This window comes from Pleurodeles waltl, chromosome 5 (genome assembly GCF_031143425.1).
Source record: "Pleurodeles waltl isolate 20211129_DDA chromosome 5, aPleWal1.hap1.20221129, whole genome shotgun sequence".
NCBI classification, from domain to species: Eukaryota; Metazoa; Chordata; class Amphibia; order Caudata; family Salamandridae; genus Pleurodeles; species Pleurodeles waltl.
In genome coordinates, this window is record NC_090444.1 from 1737676013 (window position 1) to 1737697723 (window position 21711).

General features: G+C 44.2%; 1 protein-coding gene across 1 annotated transcript in view; it reads right to left on the minus strand.

Moving 5' to 3' along the window:
- The window catches only part of LOC138297427 (cysteine-rich secretory protein 2-like), a 332164-nt gene that overhangs the window by 98793 nt on the left and 211660 nt on the right, over positions 1 to 21711 (minus strand). Inside the window, exon 4 of the mRNA XM_069236786.1 lies at positions 699 to 786. Coding sequence (XP_069092887.1) covers positions 699 to 786 — 88 coding nt within the window. The remainder of the gene's footprint in view (positions 1 to 698; positions 787 to 21711) is intronic.

The following is a 21711-nucleotide window of genomic DNA, read 5'->3' on the forward strand; positions in this document are numbered from 1 at the left end:
GCCCCCTGTTTGTGGCAGCATTGCCACCGGCTTTATTATGAGCCAGCAGCAATGCTGCTGCATCTTTCCCACTGGGCTGACCGGCGGAAACTTGGTTTCCATCGGTCAGCGCTATGGGAAAGTTGTAATGGGTCTGGAGGGGAGGTCACCAGCACTGTGGCGACCTTCTCATTGGTAGTTTGGTAGATGGATGTTTCTGTCTGCCAAACTCATAATCAGCCCCTCAGTTTCCAAGGATTAGTTATGGATTCCAAGTTCCTGGCATGTGTTATTCAACATTTATACTTTTACATTTCCATAAACAATTCCTAAGTATGCAATTGCACTTTAAAACCCTTTTTTTAATTCCCAGAAAAATACGTTACTCAATGAAGAAAGCCCTCTCACTACTCCCTGCCATGTTTGGCAGTGAGAAGTCCCCCTACAGATATATGTTTGCTCATCCCCCTTGACGGAAGTCACTTTCACGCTGCATCTAACCTGGACTCATGCCTTATAAAAGCTTGTAAATACAAACAAACTCACATGTATGAACATTTACCTAGTTTATAAGAAACTCTGCGTCTCAGGACTACCAGTCCATCCTGCTCTCACATTACCACTACAACATATTGAGAACTGAGATTTGAGCTTCTATGAAAGAAGAAGTAGCCTAAATTATGACTGTGGATAAGGGGCAAAAATTAAATTTTGCTTACCATTAAGTGTCTTCTCTTTGGCAGGGCCTTGGTAGAAGACATTTTTTTTTAACCATAGTTCGGGAACAGTTGCAACGTCACTCCACCTCTGAGTAAAAACATAAATATAAGGCTATGTCTCATAGAACTCTGTTCTTTAACTTTATAAGTCAGACACACTTTATTTCAATTTAAAACAATTATTCTTAGCCCACTTTATACAGTAATTGTGAAATGATAATGTATTGCTTTAGTATGACTATACTACTTTCAATGCTTGTGCCATTCTTTATAGATTTAAACCAGGCTTCTGCCTAGTTTATTCTAGCTAGACTTTTCCTGTTAACATAAATCAGCATCCTCTGTACTGCAATAGCCACAGCTAGCTCTTTTGTAATCTAGCCTTTTTCCTGCTCTGCGGAATTCATATCATATCTTGAGCTACCCAGACCTCCATTGCTCTCTTTCAAGCTGTATACAATACAAACATACAGGCCTGGCATAATGCACATCATGCTCAACCTTCTTGGTGACACTAGGCTCACAATGCAATTAAGTAGTGGAAATGGTGCTATTGATTTTCTTAATCTTTGTTATAACTCCTTTTCACCTCAAACAATTTCAGGGTGATTTACATTCCTGTTTCACTTACAAGTGTAGACAATGTTATACTTAAAAAGTTGAGACATTTAAACAAGCAGTTGAAATCAGTTAGCATGCAAACTAAGGAGAATAAGAGTATTATATTAAAGCACCAGGGAGGCTCCTAGATCATGGAGTGCATAGATTGTGTCCTGCAGTGGTGCTGGAAAGTGAGATTCAACCAGGGGGAAAAGGTAATTCCCTAGTTTTGTTTTAAAGATTTTGAGGGACAGTGCAACTCTTCAGTGGCAAAGTAGGGCATGCCACATAGTCAGAGTAAGGTCTGCAAAGGTTTGTTGATAGTAGACTATTTCTTGAAATGTGGAGGACTAAGAAGTGGAAGAAAGTTGCTTTTGAGTTGATCGGATGAAATCAGCTCTTTTGCTGTGCTCTTTCACATTTATGTCATTGATAAAATAGATGTTTTAAGTGAAATTACTTTTTTGTAGGGAAAGCTGCTTTGCAGATCTTTCAGGGCTCAGGATGACTTCAGCTGAGAGATTCAAGAACAGCCTGACATGCATGCAACAACATCTCTCACAGACCAGTTTCCAGCTGTACTACAAGGTGGCTGAAATTAGTAGGTTTCACTATAGACGAACAGTAGTTTTGCAATCTAACTAGGCCACTCTTGTATATGTCAATGCTCAAGGACCAAGTACATTCCTTATCTAAGCATCTTTATCTGGCCACTATATTTTCTACACTTTTACTTTCAGGAATCACAAATGACCCCCCTTATAAACACTGCTAGTGTCAGAACAATGAATGGTAGGTAAAAAGAATCAATGAGCAGAGTTTTACAGATGCCTTGCTTATATACTTGAGAATACTACCTTATACAATGCCTTGGGCCTACCTTAGAAACCTTCTTCAGCCTAACTGCAATATCTGGCTGCATCTGTACATTATTTTAGTAGGCACAAAGAGTAGTCTAAGTATTCAGTTCTGCAGTGATTTCAAGTGGATGTAATTTCTTAAAATGTACATTTTTACAAATCACTGGACCTCTGCTCTCTGCTTTGGACATATGTGAAAAAGTTGTCAGGGCAAAGGTTGATTGTTTTGAAAAATGTAAATCTGATGAGCCTGCAAAATACAGAGATTTCTGAGTAGCAATGGTAAAGGACTCTTGCTCCATGGCAAATGTGCAGCAGAACATGAGTTGTTGAATGCACCAGACATCTTTGAAGATAAGCAAACTAAGGGTACGATGTACATATGTATATATGTTTTGCAATTTGTAAACCAGTTGCAAACTGGTTTACAAACACAAAAACAAAGTATTATTATGTACTATGAATAGAATAAATATTGAATTGTTAAGTTGTGAAAACAATTAGCAGTTACCAAATAACAATTCACTACTCGCTATTTAATGAGAGAAAAGAGGCTATTTATGGGCAGTATAATTAGGCAGGCAGGGAATTATGTATCTTAACTATGATTTGGATTCACAGACACACACATGTGAGGCAAATCCAACACATATTCAGATCCAATGTTCCATGCATCTTTTTATTTCAGGCAGTTACATGAGGATAATTGCTGCAACTGGTGGTGTTTTACCAATGTTTTTCAGAAAATTCCTAGTCGCTGTGCTGTTGACAATAAATGTACACATTACTTTACCAAACTTTAACTAACACATCACAACAACTAAACAGCACCAAGTTAGTTTTTTTTACAAGTCCATCAGGTAATATGTTTTCAGTTATTGGGCCCATATTCTTATTTGCAAGCACTGACAAATTAATTTTAAGTTCATCTTCAGAAAACAGCATGTGTTACATTACTCATAATTCTCTGATAAAGCTTTTGTAAAACCCAGCCTGGATTCTTGTTTCGATTTTGCGTAGTAAACTTTCTCTAAATAGTTATGTAATTTCTATATTAAAATAATATATTTTAAAGGTTAACAAAGTTAAAATGTAAACACCTGTTTTCCACAGTGCAGAAGAATCATTATTGAAAACTCCTGATATCGCCTCAAGCTGGAGATGTGTCCAGTATGATGGTCTCTGTGTCTGTTGCAGTTGCCTTCTGGTGCCTATTTTTGATTATTGTCTTGACCATCTTCCTTATCTTTCTTGTACTTCGAGTAGTAATCCTAAACGCATGAATTCCAGTTTTTATTTGTCTCCATATTTGTTTATGGATTACTCCTAAACTGTGAGGGAGAGCTTCTCAAACAAGATTCCATTCTCCACTACACACTCTGCATCGGCATACCTTCAGGTTTTTTTTAGGTGTTACATCCCCTAATAAATTAATTTTCTGGTGAATAGTAGGGTATAGGTGCTTTCGGTTGGGTGTGGTCAAGTGTCTGAAGGATTTCATCAGGAAATGTTTCATACCCACAGACAAAAAAATAACATGCAAACTCTCCCTCTCACTGCTTTGAAGTCTTCAAAAACGTTGGCTTTTTTAAATAAGCATTGGTAAATGCATTAGGTTTCGCCTATTGGATTAATATTCAGTTAAGAGGTGTGGAAGTGGTGTATGAGTGCAGGGAAGATGGTGTGAGTGCGCTCCATGCATGGTGCATGAATGAAGGCTGATAAGTGTGTGAGTGCAGGATGAAAGTGCTTCCTTACATGGTGATTGATGGCGTAGAGTTCAGTAGTGTAGAGTACAGTGGCATAAAGTTGTGTGGTGGAGAGTGCAGTGGTGCAGAGTAGTGTGGCATAGAGTTCAGTGGCAGAGAGTGCAGTGTTGCAGAGTAGAGTATTGTAGAGTGCAATAGTGTAGGGTGGTGTAGAGTGCATTGTCATAGAATGCAGTGTCATAGTGCATTGGCGTAGAGTGCAGTGGCATAGAGTCAATAGCTTCAGAGTAGAGTGAAGTGGAGTTGAGTGGAGTGTTGCAGGTTAGAGTACAGTGGCGTAGAGCAATAGTGTAAAATGGACTGGAGTGCAGTGGCATAGAGTGCAGTGGTACAAAGTAGATTAGAGTGGCATACAGAGAATTGGTGTAGAATGCAGGGGGTAGAGCGGAGTGGTACAGAATAGAGTGCATAGGCATAGAGAATATTGGCAGGAAGTGCAGTGGCATAGTGTGCAGTGTTGCACAGTGGCGTAGAGTGGAGCTGGGCACAATAGAGTAGAGTGGCCTAGACCTGTAGAGTTCTTTTTCTGCACAGTTTTGTTTCTGTCTCTTTTATTAGGTATGTAGTGGGTAAAGGCCATCTGAACTTGACACTAAAGAGAAGAAGCAACTTCTCCGCTGGTACAAAATCACAGTAGACAATTGCAGTTGTTGCTAATTTTTTACTAGTAGCAGGAATCGAACTAAAGGTGGGATGTGTGTTTCACAGCTAAATTGACTGGTATTTTGATAATAAAGAAGAGACTCATAGGAAAAAACGGGAGTGCTGTGGGCGAGCATTTGAAGTGGCATAATTGAACACCCAATCATTAAATTTAGCATGGAACAATATCTATTAGGCACATATAAATGATAGGGTGTAGATTTTCACACAGCCCTTAGCACTTCAGGTTCATACAGTACGTGCTTCAACAGTTATCAGAGTATGAGATTATTAGCCAATATAACCTTCGCATTTCTTTAGGGGTATATTAACAAGTTATCACGGACAACATTCACTGGCCAAACTGTAAAAATCGAACTGAAGCACACAATTATAACAACAATTGTGAGAAGTTGCATTAAAAAAAAACTTGAGTAGGTAAAATGGAGTCTGGAAAAAAACTATTTGTGTCTCTTTTACAGAGCTGCATTTTTTCAAAGTTTCTTCTCTAAACCTAATGATATTTCCAGTTGCAAGTCATGATTTATTCTTGTTTGTGCACTATTATCAGAGTGTGCTAGAGAAATACCATTTGTTACCCAATCCTCTGGATAATATCGCTGTTGAACTTTGTACAGGTGCCTCCCTACATGTCACACACTGAAGTCTATTTTGTCTCTCTAAAAGGCCATGCAGCTATTGAAAGAAGCAATGAGCTAGCACAGCTATTGATTTACTCTCAGTGTGATTTAGGCTGGTAGGGCATTTGCGCCCTTGGATTTCAACGTGGTTACGTAAAATGCTTTGCAGCGCTTTTCCGACCAATAACGAAGGGCTGGAAGTGAAATTGTCTCTTTTCTTATAAAGTTCCTGCTAAGTCAATCACACCAATAAAGCTAAGTTAGTTACTTGGATACTCGGCTGACTGAGAAAAGAGATAGAAAGATGGTGTGTGACAAAAATACATAAGGTTCGCACACCATTTTTATGTTTTTCCCCTGGGAGGTTAAAGCTGTCTGAAACATATATTGCTGCTTTAGATTTTTTTTCCCAGCGTAGTTGGAAAGTACATTTTATTTAATCATGAAATAAAGTGTGTGAAAAGCTTTGTTATACAGCTGTTGTAAACCAAGGAATCCAAGTGATTTGTGAATAGAAACACACCTCATGATGTTCTTATATAATGGTGGCAGACGCCACGAGGTGAAAGAAAGGGCATAGCAGCATTTTTCCCACACGAGCAGTAATGTATATGCTGGTAAACTGGGTGGGACGCGGTGTACTTTTCACTCAACTTTGTTAAAAATGGATTGCTGACTGCTTGCCTGCGGTACAGCTGACTGATCACCTAATTAACTGGGGTATGGCTCCGAGGTTAGGTGGTGCCTGTGGAGATGTATTGTTGTTGTGGAGAGAGAGAGAGAGAGAGAGAGAGAGATTATTTCCTGTTTGTTCTGCCAGAACAAGGAGAAGCTTGTGCACTAGTGCGTGGAAAATCTACACTCTGCAGCCTTGGAGGGGAAAGTGGGATAGTTTCACATTAGGAACTGATATGGTGAAAGCGTTAAAAATCGCAAGCACATCGTAGGCACTATGCAGGCAAAACATAAAATAAAAAAGTTCCACAAAAAAGTGGATGAAAACAGTACTTGAGCCTTGGGACACTGATAAGAGGAAACAAGGAACAAGCATTGGTAAATGCAGGAAACAGTATGCCACAGCCAATAGAAACAAAGGAAAAGTAAGTGGCAAGCACGGGAACCAATGAAAACCAATGGCGGGATGGTATCCCATTTAAAGATTTATATTCAATACAATAGATTTCACAAGCACAGCACTAGCTCTGTGCAGGCGAAACCTAAAAATATTGTAGTTTCTCTCACTTAATACCCTTACCAATCCACATTCCTCTCCCTTTCCACTACCACTTTAGCACCCTTAAGCATTCTGCTGGTCGCATTCTTTATGTTAACATTGTATGCTAGTCTGTTTGTTGGGAAATCTGAAGTTCACACTTTCCATATTTTACTGTCCAAGCTACTCCCGACCACAAGAACTCCTTCTTATTAAATTTTAATTTCTGTTCCCTGCTGACTTTCTTCCATGTCTCCTGTGTGTTATTTCCCCCTTTCAATATTTTTGGATTTGCTCGCCATATCTGTATCTCTTGTGAATGATTCTGGAAAAGGTCCTGAATCTGTGATGTTATCATTGGCAGACACTGCAACGTTCACAATTTGCGAATGACAATTCGCTATTCACAAGTAAAATCAAATTGCAAATAAGGAATTGTAGTTTAAGAATAAATAGACTGTGAATATTAGAAAATCAAAATTTGTTAGGCGAAATGCATTGGTCATCACATTTTATGATTCCAAAATAATGATTTTATAAAAATGGATATTTCTGAATAGCAACAACACAGTTTCGGAGCTCAGGCCCTATAAATGTGATTTAATTTTACACTAGATGTAGAAATGTATTTTGTTTTTGTGGGTGACAGCATATTTTTAATTCAATCTTTACTACTTACATTTTAGTTGAACAGTGTTACACCAAAGAAAAGAGATAAAACAGAGCACCACAACGTACGAAAGCTGTAGTAGAAATTACTTTTGGACTTTTAAAAAGCAGACTGAAACATCATGGAAAATGATTTCTTGTTGTGAAGTCCAACATGATGTATCTATTGGAAAAGGACTTCCTACTGGCCCAAATGATGACGACTCTGATGATGAGGAGCAACGTCCTTTCCTCTTGGGCAAGATGAAACAAGGACACCCGAACAAAGGCTACACTGGACAAACACAACCATAAATAATTTCTATGGTAAGATGATCTATTAATTAATATATAATGTTGTAAACGGAACTGCTGGTTAAACCGTGTTTTTGTAAAGTCACAGTTAACTTCAAAATGCAAGACTATCTTTCTTACACTTTTGTCATGTACATATTTAAAACCACTGTCCTGAAACATTAAAGAAGTAATAAAATATAACTTTGATTACTGTTTTTATTGCATCTGGTAATCATATTCCCCATCAAAGGAGGACTGTGCTCCTGTACGTTTTACTACTCAACTTCTGTCTTTTCTGTTGTGCATTCGATGTATATCAAGCACCAAAACATTACTTAAACTTTCATGCAACATATGTGGTTGTTTGACTATGTGTGCTTGTCTTTCTGCAACATCTGGACTGCATTGTGCATTTCAATGTTTATATTTATATTTTTTCTGCTAAGGATACTAGTAGCATTGGACAGTTTCTATAAAGCTCACACTTGCTGATCCTCCCTTTAAGTAGGTTTGGTGAATGCCGCCTTTGGGTATTGCTTCTATGATGTATTGTACCACACAGGCCCATATCATCAGTGCCCGCCTAATTCGGATAGAGCCCTAACTGTAATTATTGGTCACATTGGAATTATGAGATCTGTTGAAAGCAGTTGAAAGCTACATGTGAGAATAGTGGGGAGGAATTTCCAAGGCAATTAGACCCAGCATTACTGATTTCTCAAGTAATTCCTCAATTCTAAGGAGGCCCTAAAGGTCCACCTTGTAAAAAGTCATATTGACCCCACTCATTGGATAGATCTTCCCCAGTACCTTAATGAAATCTTAAATCAAAATAGTTTTTTTCATATTTTGTCGATACTTCATGATGTTACTCTAACAGCATTGATGCACTTTTGAATCTGCAGGCAAAGAGATTTTTTAGTAGCCTCTCGCACAGAAAAGTAAGTTTTTCAAAGAGTTGGCCATTATGTGTCACAAATTTTTCTTCTGTTCATGTTTATGGTTACGACCTACTTCCTTAGTTCAGTCTCACTGAATGGCATTTTCCAAATTTCAGATACACCTCTTACATTCTGCTCCTTTCCTCAGCTTCTTTGTGGCCCCAGCAGTGAAAGTAACTAATTCACTTCCCGTTGGGGAAGTCATTGTTCGCTGACAGTGTTAGGTTGGAAATTACTGATTTACAAATTTCCATTCAATAACATTATTTGCAAATGATTGATTCATTATTTAAAATTAGGCAAGCTAAATTGCAAATAAATTTGACCTGCAATTTGCATATTTGCCTTTTTAGTCATGTTGATTAGCAAATGGAAAATTGTGAGTTGCTAGTTTGCAGTTTACATTACAGTAATCTGAATAATGGTACATGAATGAATGAATGAAAGAAAAAACACTTGTATAGCGCACTGTTACTCCAAGAAGTGCCCGGGCACTGTGCACACAAGCCTTCCGTGCCAAGTAAAGTCCTGCCAATTAGTCCTGATTAAAGAGCCAAGTTTTCAGTTTTTCTTGAACAAAGGGGTTACTATGGTTTGTAAATCAAATGGAAGCTGGTTCCAGGTTGATGGCCGTAGAAAACAGAAGGACCTTCACCCAGCCCTAGAAAGCCATAACCTAAGGATTTTGGCCAGGAAGGTATTGGCTAATCGAAGGTCCCTCGAAGGGACGTAAAAGCTGATTCTTGCTTGCACCTGTGTGATGAACAGCCCTGTGGATTGGTCCAAGTGTTTTAAATGAAATACTCTTCTTTAATGGGAGCCAGTGAAGAGCCCACAAATATGGGGATACATGTGTTTCTAGTGGCAGACTCAGAAGGCTACAGCCACTGCATTTCTGACCATTTGTAGTCTATTGATGAGATAGTCAGGGAGACCCAAATACAGAGCATTACAGCAAATGAAGCCTGAATGCTATCACTGCCTGTATGACCAGTTTCCTAGCTGCGAAATAAAGGAAATATAGGAGTTTAGTAAAACTACACAGTATTCCAAAACAGGTCCCCACACCATTTTGACCGGAGGTTGGAAGGAAAGACAGCCATCAAATTTGACACCCAAATTCTTTACTGAATTTCCTTGGCACCTCGGGGGGGCAGTTGTAAGCAGACCAGAAAGTCTGCAATGTCTCAGGGGCCTTCAGATCAAAGAATAAACATTCATTTTTTTTCTGCATTATATTTAAGCTGATGGTGAGTTAGCCACTGGAAAGCGGCTGTGAGACAGGATTTGATAGTTTCACCAGGAAACCCTACCCCTCAGCCCCACTAGAGGGGCAGCTAAGTGTCATCAGCATAGGAGATCACTTTTTCTCCTAAGGCCTGGGCAGATAGAGCTAGTAGAGTAAGATACATGTTAAATAAATTAGGGCTCAAGGCTGCGCCCTGTGCCACTCCTATCAGCTGTTTCTTAGATCCCGATCAGAAGGGAGGAATACAGATCTCTTGACCTCGTCCCTATAAAAGAGGGGCCAACCAATCCAGGGCTCCAATGGATTGGAGTTTGCCACAGGGTACTGTATCCAAGGCCACTGAAAGATTTTTCCCCCAGCATTTAAAGTGACTCTGATGTAGTCAGCAACTTCTGCTAGAGCCATCTCCGTGCTGAAATTGGGTCTAAAGCCTGATTGACTCGGGTGGAGCAAATCATTACTTTCCAGGTACTGGGAGAGCTGCTGGGTAACATGCTTCTCCAGTACCTTCGATAACACTTGTAGAAGAGATATAGGTCGGTATTTCGCTTGCTCTCCTGGGTCGACCTGAGGCTTTTTAAGAAGTGGCAAGATCCTGGCCTGCTTCCAGGAGCAAGGTACTGTTGCTGAAGACAGTGATGTGATGCCTTCAGATATTTATTGGCCAAGGGGTTAATAAAACTTGACCCTAAAGCTAGTATATTAGGGGGCAGTGGTCAGCTGGAGATTCCATATAGCAGTTAGTTATCCCTCAAGGGAATTAGGTTCAAACCTAGAGAGAGTCGCTGTGGATTAAACACCAGAGCAAGAATGCATTATTTCCAGCGTGACTACTTCAGACTGTGGATTGGAAGTGAGGTTGGCCTGAATTGTCGAGATTTTGTTGTAATACGCCTGCTGTTCACACCATTCAGCTGAAGGTTGCTGGCATCTTGAACAGGCCTCAGGGGGCATTCACTTTTTTCATAACTTTAAATATGTTTCTGGATTTATTTGCAGCTTCCTCAATTCTACCTTCATCAGGTCCTATGGTTGATATACTCAGAATCTTGCTGTGAATGCAACTCAGAGGTGGTACATTATAAGCATTTGTTAGAGGATTGTCCTAGAGCATAACGCTTTTGGAGGTTTTTATTAGAGCACAATATGTTTGTAGTGGGGGTGAGGAGTCTCTTGTGGAGATAGCAATAATCTTTTAGGACATCTTATTTTTTTTTATTAAGCTCTATAAGTCTTCCAAAACATTGGATTAAAATCATGTTCATGGCAGTGAAAACATTAGTAGCTCATAAATAGGAGGAGATCAGCTTTGCTAATATAAATAAATGGATTTCTGAACTTTTAAGGCTGGCTACTCTGACTATTCAGAGGTTTCTTATTCAATATCTTCTATGAACCTAGCTTTCTGCTGCTGATGGACCTGCATTTCTAAATCAGTCTTGGGGCTAAGTTGCACTGCTATTCATTAACAACTTTGATGTGATAGCTGATGTAATTTGGTATGCGTTTGGAAAATGTAATTTAGAAACTAAGACAATGCAGACAAGGGTACAATGCTCCCTGTTCTGCATTGAATTAAGATCCACCCAGAAACTTTATAAGGTCCCCTTATTGACCTTTCCTATAGGCTCTGTCTGTATTCCTACCCTCAATCTATTTTTGACTTGCCATATATTCCCTTAGCACCTTTTAAAGGAAGCCTATCGCTCAGTTGCTAACCCCCTCCTAATTTTGTCTCTACCTTTTGACGTTTTCTTATCTCCCTGTCTCCATACCCTTTATTTTCTCTCTGCTTCCTTGTGTAAACTCTTGGATCCATTCTGAGGGTTTACTTTTCCACAATTTTGTAATCCTGTTTCCCTTCAGGTCTTCCTTTTCCTAACCTGCTAAACTCTTTGCCACCATCTTTTGTTCTACATTCCTATTCCTCTGTGTCACATAAGCTGTGTTAATCTTTCATTGACTTTTCATTTACCATTTTCTTTCTTGTCTTTAAGATGTTGATAATGATTTTGAACTGCTGTTGTTATTCTTTTCCTTGACTTTCTGCTCTCATTGGTTAGTTGTTTATTTGGCAGGGTTTAACCAAGCCCTGATTGTTGTTTGTTTGTAAAGCACACTAATGTCTCCTCACTTGAGTTGTACAGTGCAAAAATGAGAAAGAAAGAAATACATTTGTCAATTACCAAAATAAACACATTCTCCATTTGCAACAGGCAAGTCAGAGTATTCAGATTGGAACTGCAGATCTGAAATGGACAAAAGGAGAAAATGCTACTTTAGCCTATCAGATTTGTTTTTTTACATTTATTTTTGGATTCACAGATATCTGCGGGCAAAGGCCCAGTGTAGGGGGGAAAGGGTTGAGTTAGGGGAGGGTTTGGGAGCAGAATGCCCAAAGGGGCTGGGTACAGGACATGGCCGGAGGCCAAGCCCTGTGGCCAACCCTCTGCTGTACATGTCTGAGATGTTCTCAGTGATGTCACCAATGATGGCAGTTAACATGTCATGAGTTATGTAATATGCAGGGTCAAAAGCAATGGATGACTTTGGCGCACGTTACTGTTAGTTCACTAAGCCATGCCCGCAAAATGTCAGTGTTTTTTCAGTTTTTAATTATAAGCTCTTATTAACATCTAAACATACCCTGCTGCCTGGTGCACTCCAGAAGCCGGTCACTATGGGCACCACTGCTCCTGCTGATGTTGTGGCTGAGGCGCTGGGATGGGACCTGGAGAGGCGGGCCCTAGGAGACTGAAGGGGTGGGGGAGGTGAGGGGAAGAGGTCAACGTTGGACAGGAAAAATGTTTTGGACACACTGGGATGGGTAGATGGAGGGGGTTTGGGAGTGGAGGAAGAGGTAGTGGTTGTAGGAGGTGTACGTTTGGTGACTTTGGTTGAAGGTGCATGGGCTGGAGGCTGTTGTGAGGTAGATGGCTGTTGGGTGGGTGTATGGCTGCGTTTGTGTACCTTGGGAGGTGGGCTCACAGACACACTGGGAGAGGACACAGGGGGTGTGTGAATGGTAGCGGGGGTGGTGACGGCACGTGAGTGGGGTGTGGTGGGTGTGCTGGTGATGGAGGTAGTGGCTGATGATGTAGTGCATGCAGGTGTGAGTGGAGACAAGACTGGGATAGAGGAGGGAGACGAGGAGGAGGGGGACACAGTGGAGGCAGTGGCTGTTTGTATGTCTGCATGTGTATGATGCTTGCGTGAGTGCCTGTGGGATGTGTGGTGCTCATGTTTGCCTGAGTTTCCCTTGTGTGTTGAGGTGTGTGCATGCTGGTCTAAGGGTGTGCTTGGGATAGGCTGAGGTACAGGGGTTTGGGCCTGGGTGGAGGAAGTTGGAGGGGGGAGGTTAGAGACAGGGACAATGGCTGCCATCAGTGCAGAGACCAGAGTCTGAAAAGCTCGCAGATGGGCTGCCTGACCAGAATGAATGCCCTCCAGGTATGCATTGGTTTGTTGCAACTGCCTCTCTACACCCTGGATGGCATTCAAAATGGTAGACTACCCAACAGTGAGGGACCTGAGGAGGTCAATGGGCTCCTCACTGAGGGCAGCAGGGGTGACAGGGGCAGGGGCTGAGGTGCCTGGGGCAAAGGAGATGCCCACCCTCCTGGGTGAGCGGCCACGGGGCAAATGCTGAGGGGCTGCTGGGAGGGCGGTGCTGGTGGGGGGGTGGCAGCTGTACCTGTAGACGCGGGGGCACAGAGGGCCCCACCACCGCAAGGGAGCACCCATCAGAGGAGGAGTCCGTATCGCTGGTCTCAGCTCCTGTCCCCGCCGTGGAGCTCCCCTCGCCTTCCGTCCCACTGGTGGCTTCAGACTCCATTGTCTTGCCCTCCAGGGCCATGTGGGATGCAGCTCCCTCCTGCTCCGGTGCCACTGCTCCTCCGCCTGATGATGCTAATGCACAAAAGCACAGGGAGACTACAAAAAGGGGGGGAACAGAAGAAAGACATGTTGAGTGCATGCAATAGCGCTACCGTTGGCGGACACTACAGACACAGAAGCCCCCTGCACTACGCCGTGCACTTGGAGATCCCAAATCAATCCCAGGGACATGGTTTACAAGGCTATGCCTGATTGCTGCAAACATGGATGTCACAGGAGCCTGACTAGGTGTAGTTGGCTCTGTACACAGGTGGGGTGGGGTGCCACAGGACCTGCCTTAAGAAAGGACCCTGCCTACTAAATTCGCCCTGGCCTAGGGGAACCCGCAGCCCACCTCCCCCACCCAGACACCTCCACTGCGCGCTGAATCAGCTGAATGAGAGTGTACTCACCCCCTTGTGGCTGCTGTGATGCCCTCAAGCGCCCATCCAACTCCGGGTACGCCACAGCCAGGATCCAGAACATCAGGGGGGTCATGGTGCGACGGGCACCCCACCCACGTTGGGAGGCCATCCCCAGCTGGGCCTCTGCCATCTTCTTGCTCCAGTGGCGGCTGTCCTCCTATCTTTTCCGGCAGTGTGTGCTCCGTCTGTGGTAGACCCCCAGGGTCCGGACTTCCTTGGCGATGGCACACCAAATATCCTTCTTCTGGTGGGCGCTGACCTACACGAATAGTACAGGGGAAAAGGAGAAGATATAAGCGCCCGCACCGTCACAGTCATTGGCCCGCATCCCTACCCTTGCCATGTAGCACATGCACTCACCGTCGTTTCAAGCACACCTCATTCTCCCCCCCATTTTTCATCCACACCACTACAAACAGCCATTGCCCATACAGCATGCTCAGAGTGTACTCACTTGTTTGTCTGGAAGACCGTAGAGTACCGTGTACTGGGGGAGGACCCCATCCACTAGTTTCTCCAACTCCTCCGTGCTGAAGGCAGGGGCCCTTTCCCCAGACACACGAGCCATTGTCTCTTCCAGACTGAGGTCACAGCAGCACTTGCAGTGTAGGTCCTCTTCTGTCGAAGATCAGGTATCAAGTGATTGAACAGAGAGAAAATGGCGGTCACGTCAGCGGCGGTGCGTACCGTCACCGCCGTCGTACATCGTCATTGGCTCCTGGGACCCATAGGGTCCAATGTTAACCAATGCAGGTTTGCGCCGCGGTCTTCGACCGCCTACCGTGACGGTGTCCAACGCCAGCGCAATTACCTCATATCCCCTTGTCCCACCTTAAAGGTCAGGCAGCCGCCATTTCAGGGGGCCACATGGCATTAATTTTAAATGTGTCACACATATATAGGCCTTGATTATGCACTAAGACAGCCATATGTTGATTTTGAAAATATTCCATATAAAATTCTGTTTACGTACCTCAGTGTTGGTTGACTCTCTGCTCGCTGTTCTTTTCCATAGAGAACGTCCGCTGGGGCAGGTGAGGAGATGGCAGCATCCTCCGGTGTACAGACCGCTGGTGGACCTGTCGACAATGGAGGAGCGACATGTGATCATCACCTACAGACTTGATCGTGCCACAATCCAGGAATTGTGTGCCCAGTTGTAGCCAGATCTGATGTCAGCTATCCCCCATCCCACAGGAATCCCCCCTCTAGTGCAGGTGCTGTCAGTACTCCATTTCCTGGCAAGTGGGTGTTTTCAAACAACAGTGGCCATAGCATCAGGGATGTCCCAGCCTATGTTTTCCAACGTGTTGTCCAGAGTGTTGTCTGCCCTGCTGAAACACATGCAGAGCTACATAGTTTTCCCTCAGGTGGAGGATTTGCCTACAGTGAAGGTGACTGCTATGCCCTGGGACATATCCTCAACATCATAGGTGCCATTGATGGGACACATGTGGCTTTGGTCCCCCCACGCAGGAGTGAACAGGTATACAGAAACCAGAAGAGTTACCATTCGATGAATGTGCAGATGGTGTGTTTGGCAGACCAGTACATCTCCCATGTGAATGCCAAATTTCCTGGCTCAGTGCATGACCCTTACATTCTGAGGAATAGCAGCATCCCTTATGTGATGGGGCAACTCCAGAGGCACCGTGTGTGGCTATTAGGTGAGGACATGGACCCAATACAGTGTGACTAGGTGTCTGGGTCTGGGGATGTCCCTAAGAGTTAGTGTGTGTCTAACAGTTGTCCCACAATATTTGCAGGTGACTCTGGTTACCCCAACCTGTCATGGCTACTGACCCCAGTGAGGAATCCCAGACAAGGGCAGAGGAACGCTACAATGAGGCACATGGTCGAACTAGGAGGAATATAGAGAGGACGTTCGGCCTCCTGAAAGCCAGGTTCAGGTGCCTTCATATGACAGGTGGTTCCCTATTCCGCTCACCAAAGAAGGTGTGCCAGATCATTGTGGCCTGCTGTATGCTTCACAACTTGGCTTTGGGATGACAGGTGCCTTTTGTGCAGGAGGATTGTCCAGATGGAGGTGTTGTGGCAGCTGTGGAGCCTGTGGACAGTGAAGACGAGGAAACAGAAAAAGAGGACATAGACAACAGGAACACGGTGATCCAGCAATACTTCCAGCGAGACACAGGTAAGAAGACAGCACTGCCTGCTACATCCGTTTGATCCTTCTACCTCTCATCTGTCTTTCATTTTCGCACAGTGTATGGACCCTGAGTTGTCACTTTCCCTTTTGATTTCACAGATGTGGGTCCCACTGTGTGACATCTGCTTTGTTTCCTCATGGACTAGAGCTGTGTGACATAGGTATGTTGATAATACAATGGACATAGCATTTTTCCACAGTTATCCAGATAGTTTTGTGATTTAAGGGTGTTTATTTAAGTGATAAATAGTTGAGGGGGGTTGTAAAATGGTCAAGGGTGATGGTGGAGGAATGTCCATGGCAAAGTCCAGTCGATTAGTCTCACAAGTGCATTGTCCAAAGGGTCATAGGAAGTGGAGCTAAGGCAGTTTAAGTATGGACAGGGTGACAAAGTTGGACAGAAGGATGACAATCAGGGTGGTCTCATTTCTTGGCAGGGGTCTTGGCATTGTTCTGTGTCTTTGTCCTGGATCTCAGGGACCGCTTGCAGGGTGGTTCTCCGTCTGCAGGGGGTGGGGTGCTGGTGTGGTGATCCTGTGGTGGTGCCTCCTGTCACTACTGCCGGCGGAGGTGGTGGGCAGTTCATCGTTCAGGTTAGTGTCATGGGCCCCTTGTTGTGCCACAGTGTCCCTCCTGGTGTTGACGAGTTCCTTCAGCACCCCTACAATGGTGCCCAGGGTGGAATTGATGGATTTGAGTTCCTCCCTGAACCCCAAATACTGTTCCTCCTGCAGCCACTGGGTCTCCTGAAACTTGGCCAGTACCGTTGCAATAGTCTCCTGGGAATGGTGGTAGGCTCCCATGATGTTGGAGAGGGCCTCGTGGAGAGTGGGTTCCCTGGGCCTGTCCTCCCACTGTCGCACAGCAGCCCTCAAAGTACCTTTGTTTCCCTGGGCCTCTGTCCCCTGAACCGTGTGCCCTCTCCACTGCCCCCAGGTCCCTGGTGTTGTTGGGTGGTGGGTTAGCCTAGGTTCCCTCTAGTGGTGGACACACTGCTGATTGACGTGTCCTGGGGACCGAGGTATGGGCCCGCTGGGTGGGTGTTGTGCTGGTGCTTCCAGAGGGGGGAGGCTCTGTGGTGGCTTGTGCCAGTGTGAGAGGAACTGACTGTCCCGAGGTCCCAGATGGGCCGGGCTGGTCATCTAGATCCAGTTGGACAGAGCTGCTATCATCACTGTGGGCCTCTTCTGTGGGTGGAGTGGACATGTCTGTACTCTCCTGTCCGGTGACGTTGGGTAGGGGTCCTGCAGGGGTGTAAAGGCATAATTATTGCATGTGTGTGCCATGGTGTGCAATGGGTGGGTGACCCTGTACCCCAGTGCTTGCATTCTTGTGTAGGACCTTGTATGATAATGGTTTATGGGGGTGTATGGGTATGTGCAGTGGCCATGCTTTGGTGATGGGTGTCCATGCTTTGTTGTTACATGCAGGGCTTGGGTTTGGGATATGTGGTTTGTGATATTGGGACATACGTGAGGAGTTGGATTGATGGGGGTGAGGGCGAGGGTGGGGTATGTGATAGCATGCAGGTAGGTTGGGGTTGAAGTAATGAAAGATTTGACTTACCAGAGTCCATTCCTCCAGCTGCTCCTGCGAGGCCCTCAGGATGCAGTATAGCAAAGACCTGCTCCTCCCATGTTGTTAGTTGTCGGGGAGGAGGTGAGGGTCCGCCGCCAGTCCTCTGTACCGCGATGTGGTGTCTTGAGACCACGGAACGCACCTTCCCCCGTAGGTCATTCCACCTCTTCCTGATGTCATCCCTAGTTCTTGGATGCTGTCCCACTTGGTTGACCCTGTCCACGATTCTGCGCCATAGCTCCATCTTCCTAGCTATGGTGGTGTGCTGCACCTGTGATCCGAATAGCTGTGGCTCTACCCGGATAATTTCCTCCACCATGACCCTGATGTCTTCCTCAGAGAACCTGTGGTGTCTTTGTGGGGCCATGTGGTGGTGTGGGTGATGTGTGGGGTGGTGTGTGTTGTGATGTGTGGGGTGATATTTAGAGTGTGTTGTGTGAGGTGTGTGGATGTTGTGTGAGTGATGGTGTGGGGTGCCTGTGGATGCTATTGTTCTTTCAGGTGGTGTCTCTCTCTGGCCTTCTGTCGCAATTGTGGTTGTAAGGGTTTGTGGGTGATGTGGGTGTGTGTTTTATATTGTATTGGGTGTGTGGGAGTGGTGTGTGTATGTGTATCAGGTGTGTGTATTTGGAATTGTCCAATGTGGTAGTGTTTTGTAAATGTGTGTGTATTTTGAGCACAGTGGTGTGTACCGCCAATGGAATACCGCAGTTGAAAGACCACTGCGTGGATTCATGGGTCGTGATAGTGAGGGCGTATTCCTGTTGGCGTGACGGTGGAGGTTTTGTTATCGCCAGTTTATCCCTGACCTTTGGTGTGGTGGACCAGTGTGGGTGTCTAGATTTTGGCGGATTCCGAGCTGTGGGTCATAATGACTGTGGTGGAATTCCGCAGCCTTGGCGGTGTGTTGGCGGTCTTCTGCACGGCGGTAAGCGGCTTTTACCGCCAATGTTGTAATGAGGGCCTTAATCTCAGAAATAGAGATAATATAAAAACGCCTGATAGATATCAATATACTGATACACGCCAATATCGTTCCTTTCAGGACTCATCGGAAAAACGAAAAGAGAGAGGTGGGTGATCAGAGCGAAGGACAGAGTACGTGAAACCGATATTGGAATCACAATGCTCTTCGGAGGTTTCTGTTAAAAAGAAAGAGAAACCCACCCAACAAAAAACACAATTCAAAAAGAACAAAGTGGCAGCAGTCACAGTTCGACATGTCACTCAGGAAGAGGGTCCTCTTGAAGAACAAGAAGTGGGCTCTAGCACTGCTAGACAGCGCGGCAGAGGTCACAATAGTTCGCCGGAATCTTCTAGAGCATCTGGAGGTGAAAGCAACTGATGACTTTATTCAAGTAGAAACTGGGGACATGCGTGTCTCCACGTCTGATAGGGTGTATAAAATAACGCTACAGTTAGAAGGAGACATTGAGCTCATAATAGAAGCAATCTTTTGGGATCGCGTAGTAAACATATATGATGTTTTGTTGGACCACCTGATTTTGTCCGCACCTGCCCACATGGGGAAGATGTGATTAAGCCTTCCTTCTCGCCCCTTGTTCCAGAGGAACTCTCTGAATCTTATGCCATTGATTGGGTTTTCGCACAGGCTCCTGCATTATATAGAAATCACGTAGGGTGGGATAAAGAATCCCCCTAGCATGTGATTCCAATCAAAAATGAACCTCAACCTCAACCGCAGTATCCAATAAAACATGAAGCAAAAGCACCTGTGAGAGAAATACTCACACAATTAGAGTACCAGGGAGTAATAGAACCCTGTGTCTCCCCAATTAATACTCCATTATTCCCAGTAGCTAAAGCAGACCATTCATATAGAACAGTCTTAGATTACAGACACTTAAACAGTCATACACGCACTTATGCTTTACAGAACTCACATAGCACCGCACTAATGAACAATATAGTGCGTAAAAAATACAAAACAACACTGGACATTTCCAATGTTTTTTTCTGCCAGAATATAGCCTGCGTGTAGAGACTTAACAAGTTTCAGCGCACTAGGCTCCCAGAAAAAATTATGTTGTTTACCTCAGGGGAATAAGAACAGTCCAGGACTGTTCGCAGCTCGTGTGACTGCAATTTTGCATGAGATTGACCCTGAGGCATTGTCCTATGTAGATGATATCTATCTTACGGATGATAAACTACTACAACATCTAAGACGGGTAGCCGGCATTGTGGTAGGATTTGCTGATTTTGGCTACAAATTAAATTTCAAAAAAACTAAAATTGCCTTCCTTAGCGACGATTAAAAAACTCCAATCTCTATTGGGTTTCCTACATTTTGGCAGAACTTACGTTCCAGATTATGCTACACGCATAAAACCTTTAAATTATCTGATACGTCCTGATTTTTCAAGTAAATTCTGGACAATTGAACAACACGAATTCTTCGAGATTTGCAAACAGACATGCTTGCACCACAACACTTACATACGCGGGACAACAAAACACATTTGGTCATCAGAGTAATAGCTGGTGCCATCGGTTTCACCTATGTGACATTTAATGAAGGCGAGACAGTACCGATTGCATACAAATCACACTTATATTCAGCGGCAGAACAACACTTTGCTCCCACTGAGAAAATTCTCACTGCTGTACAGATGGTGGTCATTGAAGAAAGACCCCTTGCCCAAAGAAAACGCATTATTGACACTTCTTCGATCCCAGCCCTAGAGGCTGTTACAAAAGCCAGCGTTTCGAATGCAAAAGCATTACATCCACGTTGGATACAATGGGCTACGTGTTTGACAGCCACTGATGTAGACTACATTTTTTACCCAAAATTACACACTCAAGAATTTTTACAGTACGAAATAGAGTACCCAGTTCCTGAAAATACATTGCCTAACAAACAATATCATAAAGTCATGTACACCGATGGCTCAGCACAATCCGCGATTGGCACAAAACACCAATATTCTGCTGCTTGCGCAGTCGTAAGTGGCTCTATGGAGGGCGATCAATTTTGTCCTCTACATGCCTATACGCAAACCCTAGGGGATTGCACAGCACAGTTGGCAGAGCTAAAGGCTCTGCTGATGGCACTAGAACACACGGATCCTGCACAGCCTACGCTGATTGTTTGTAATTCATATTATTGTGTCCACTCTTTTACTGAATACCTGCATTATTGGTGTCGGAATGGGTTCAGAGATTCCAAAGGCAACACCATCAAACACAGACTTCTGTGGGGGGAAAGTAGCAGATCTGAAAGAGACTGTCCATGTCCACGTTGTACATACAATTGGACACCAGCGTGTTGGGATACACGTTGCTGGAAATACATTTGGCTGATGAAGCAGCAAAGTCAGCTGTGGCTGCTGTAGCTGCAGTGACTCTCTTGAGTTCCAAACCGGACGCAGACATATGGGCTGTCGTGACGGCTACTGCTGATGGTACGCCCTATCCTAAAGGATTTCCTAACAAGTATCACTACTGAATGGGAGGTATGCTGAACGCTGAGGTTAAGATACCAGGCGTAGGGGTGCGAGACATTCCCAATAGAGATATAAGATCACAATTGATTAAAGCAGGCCAAGAGGAGGTGGCATCTGTCCATGCTGGTGTGGCGGCTACAATTTCAATCTTGCACGCCCATTATTAGTGGCCAGGTCTCTATAAAGAGACCAAGCAGTATCTCCTTTGTTTTGACATCTGTCAACCAATTAAAGTTTCCACTGCAAAACGCCCGCCACAGACACCCCTCCTGATTTCAAATAAACCATTACAATGTGTGTACTTGGACCACTGTGGTCTCCTAACACCGGACAGTGCATACAAGTATATTTTAGTCGCTGTTGATTCATACTCCAGATTTTTATGGGAGTGGCCACAACGCTTGGCTGATGCTCGGACTGTTATTAAAGATTTGCGAGTCTTTATCGGTACAAATGTGGTTGCGGCTTTCCATTCGGACCAGGGCCGTGCCTTCGCCTCAAGGGCATTCAGGGACGTCATGGCTTCGTTGGGGGTCCAACTCCAGTACTCGTCTCCATTTCATCCCGAGGGAAATAGTGTTGTGGAGCGAATAATCCGTGATTTAAAGCAATCCTTAACAGCCAGAGTCTTATG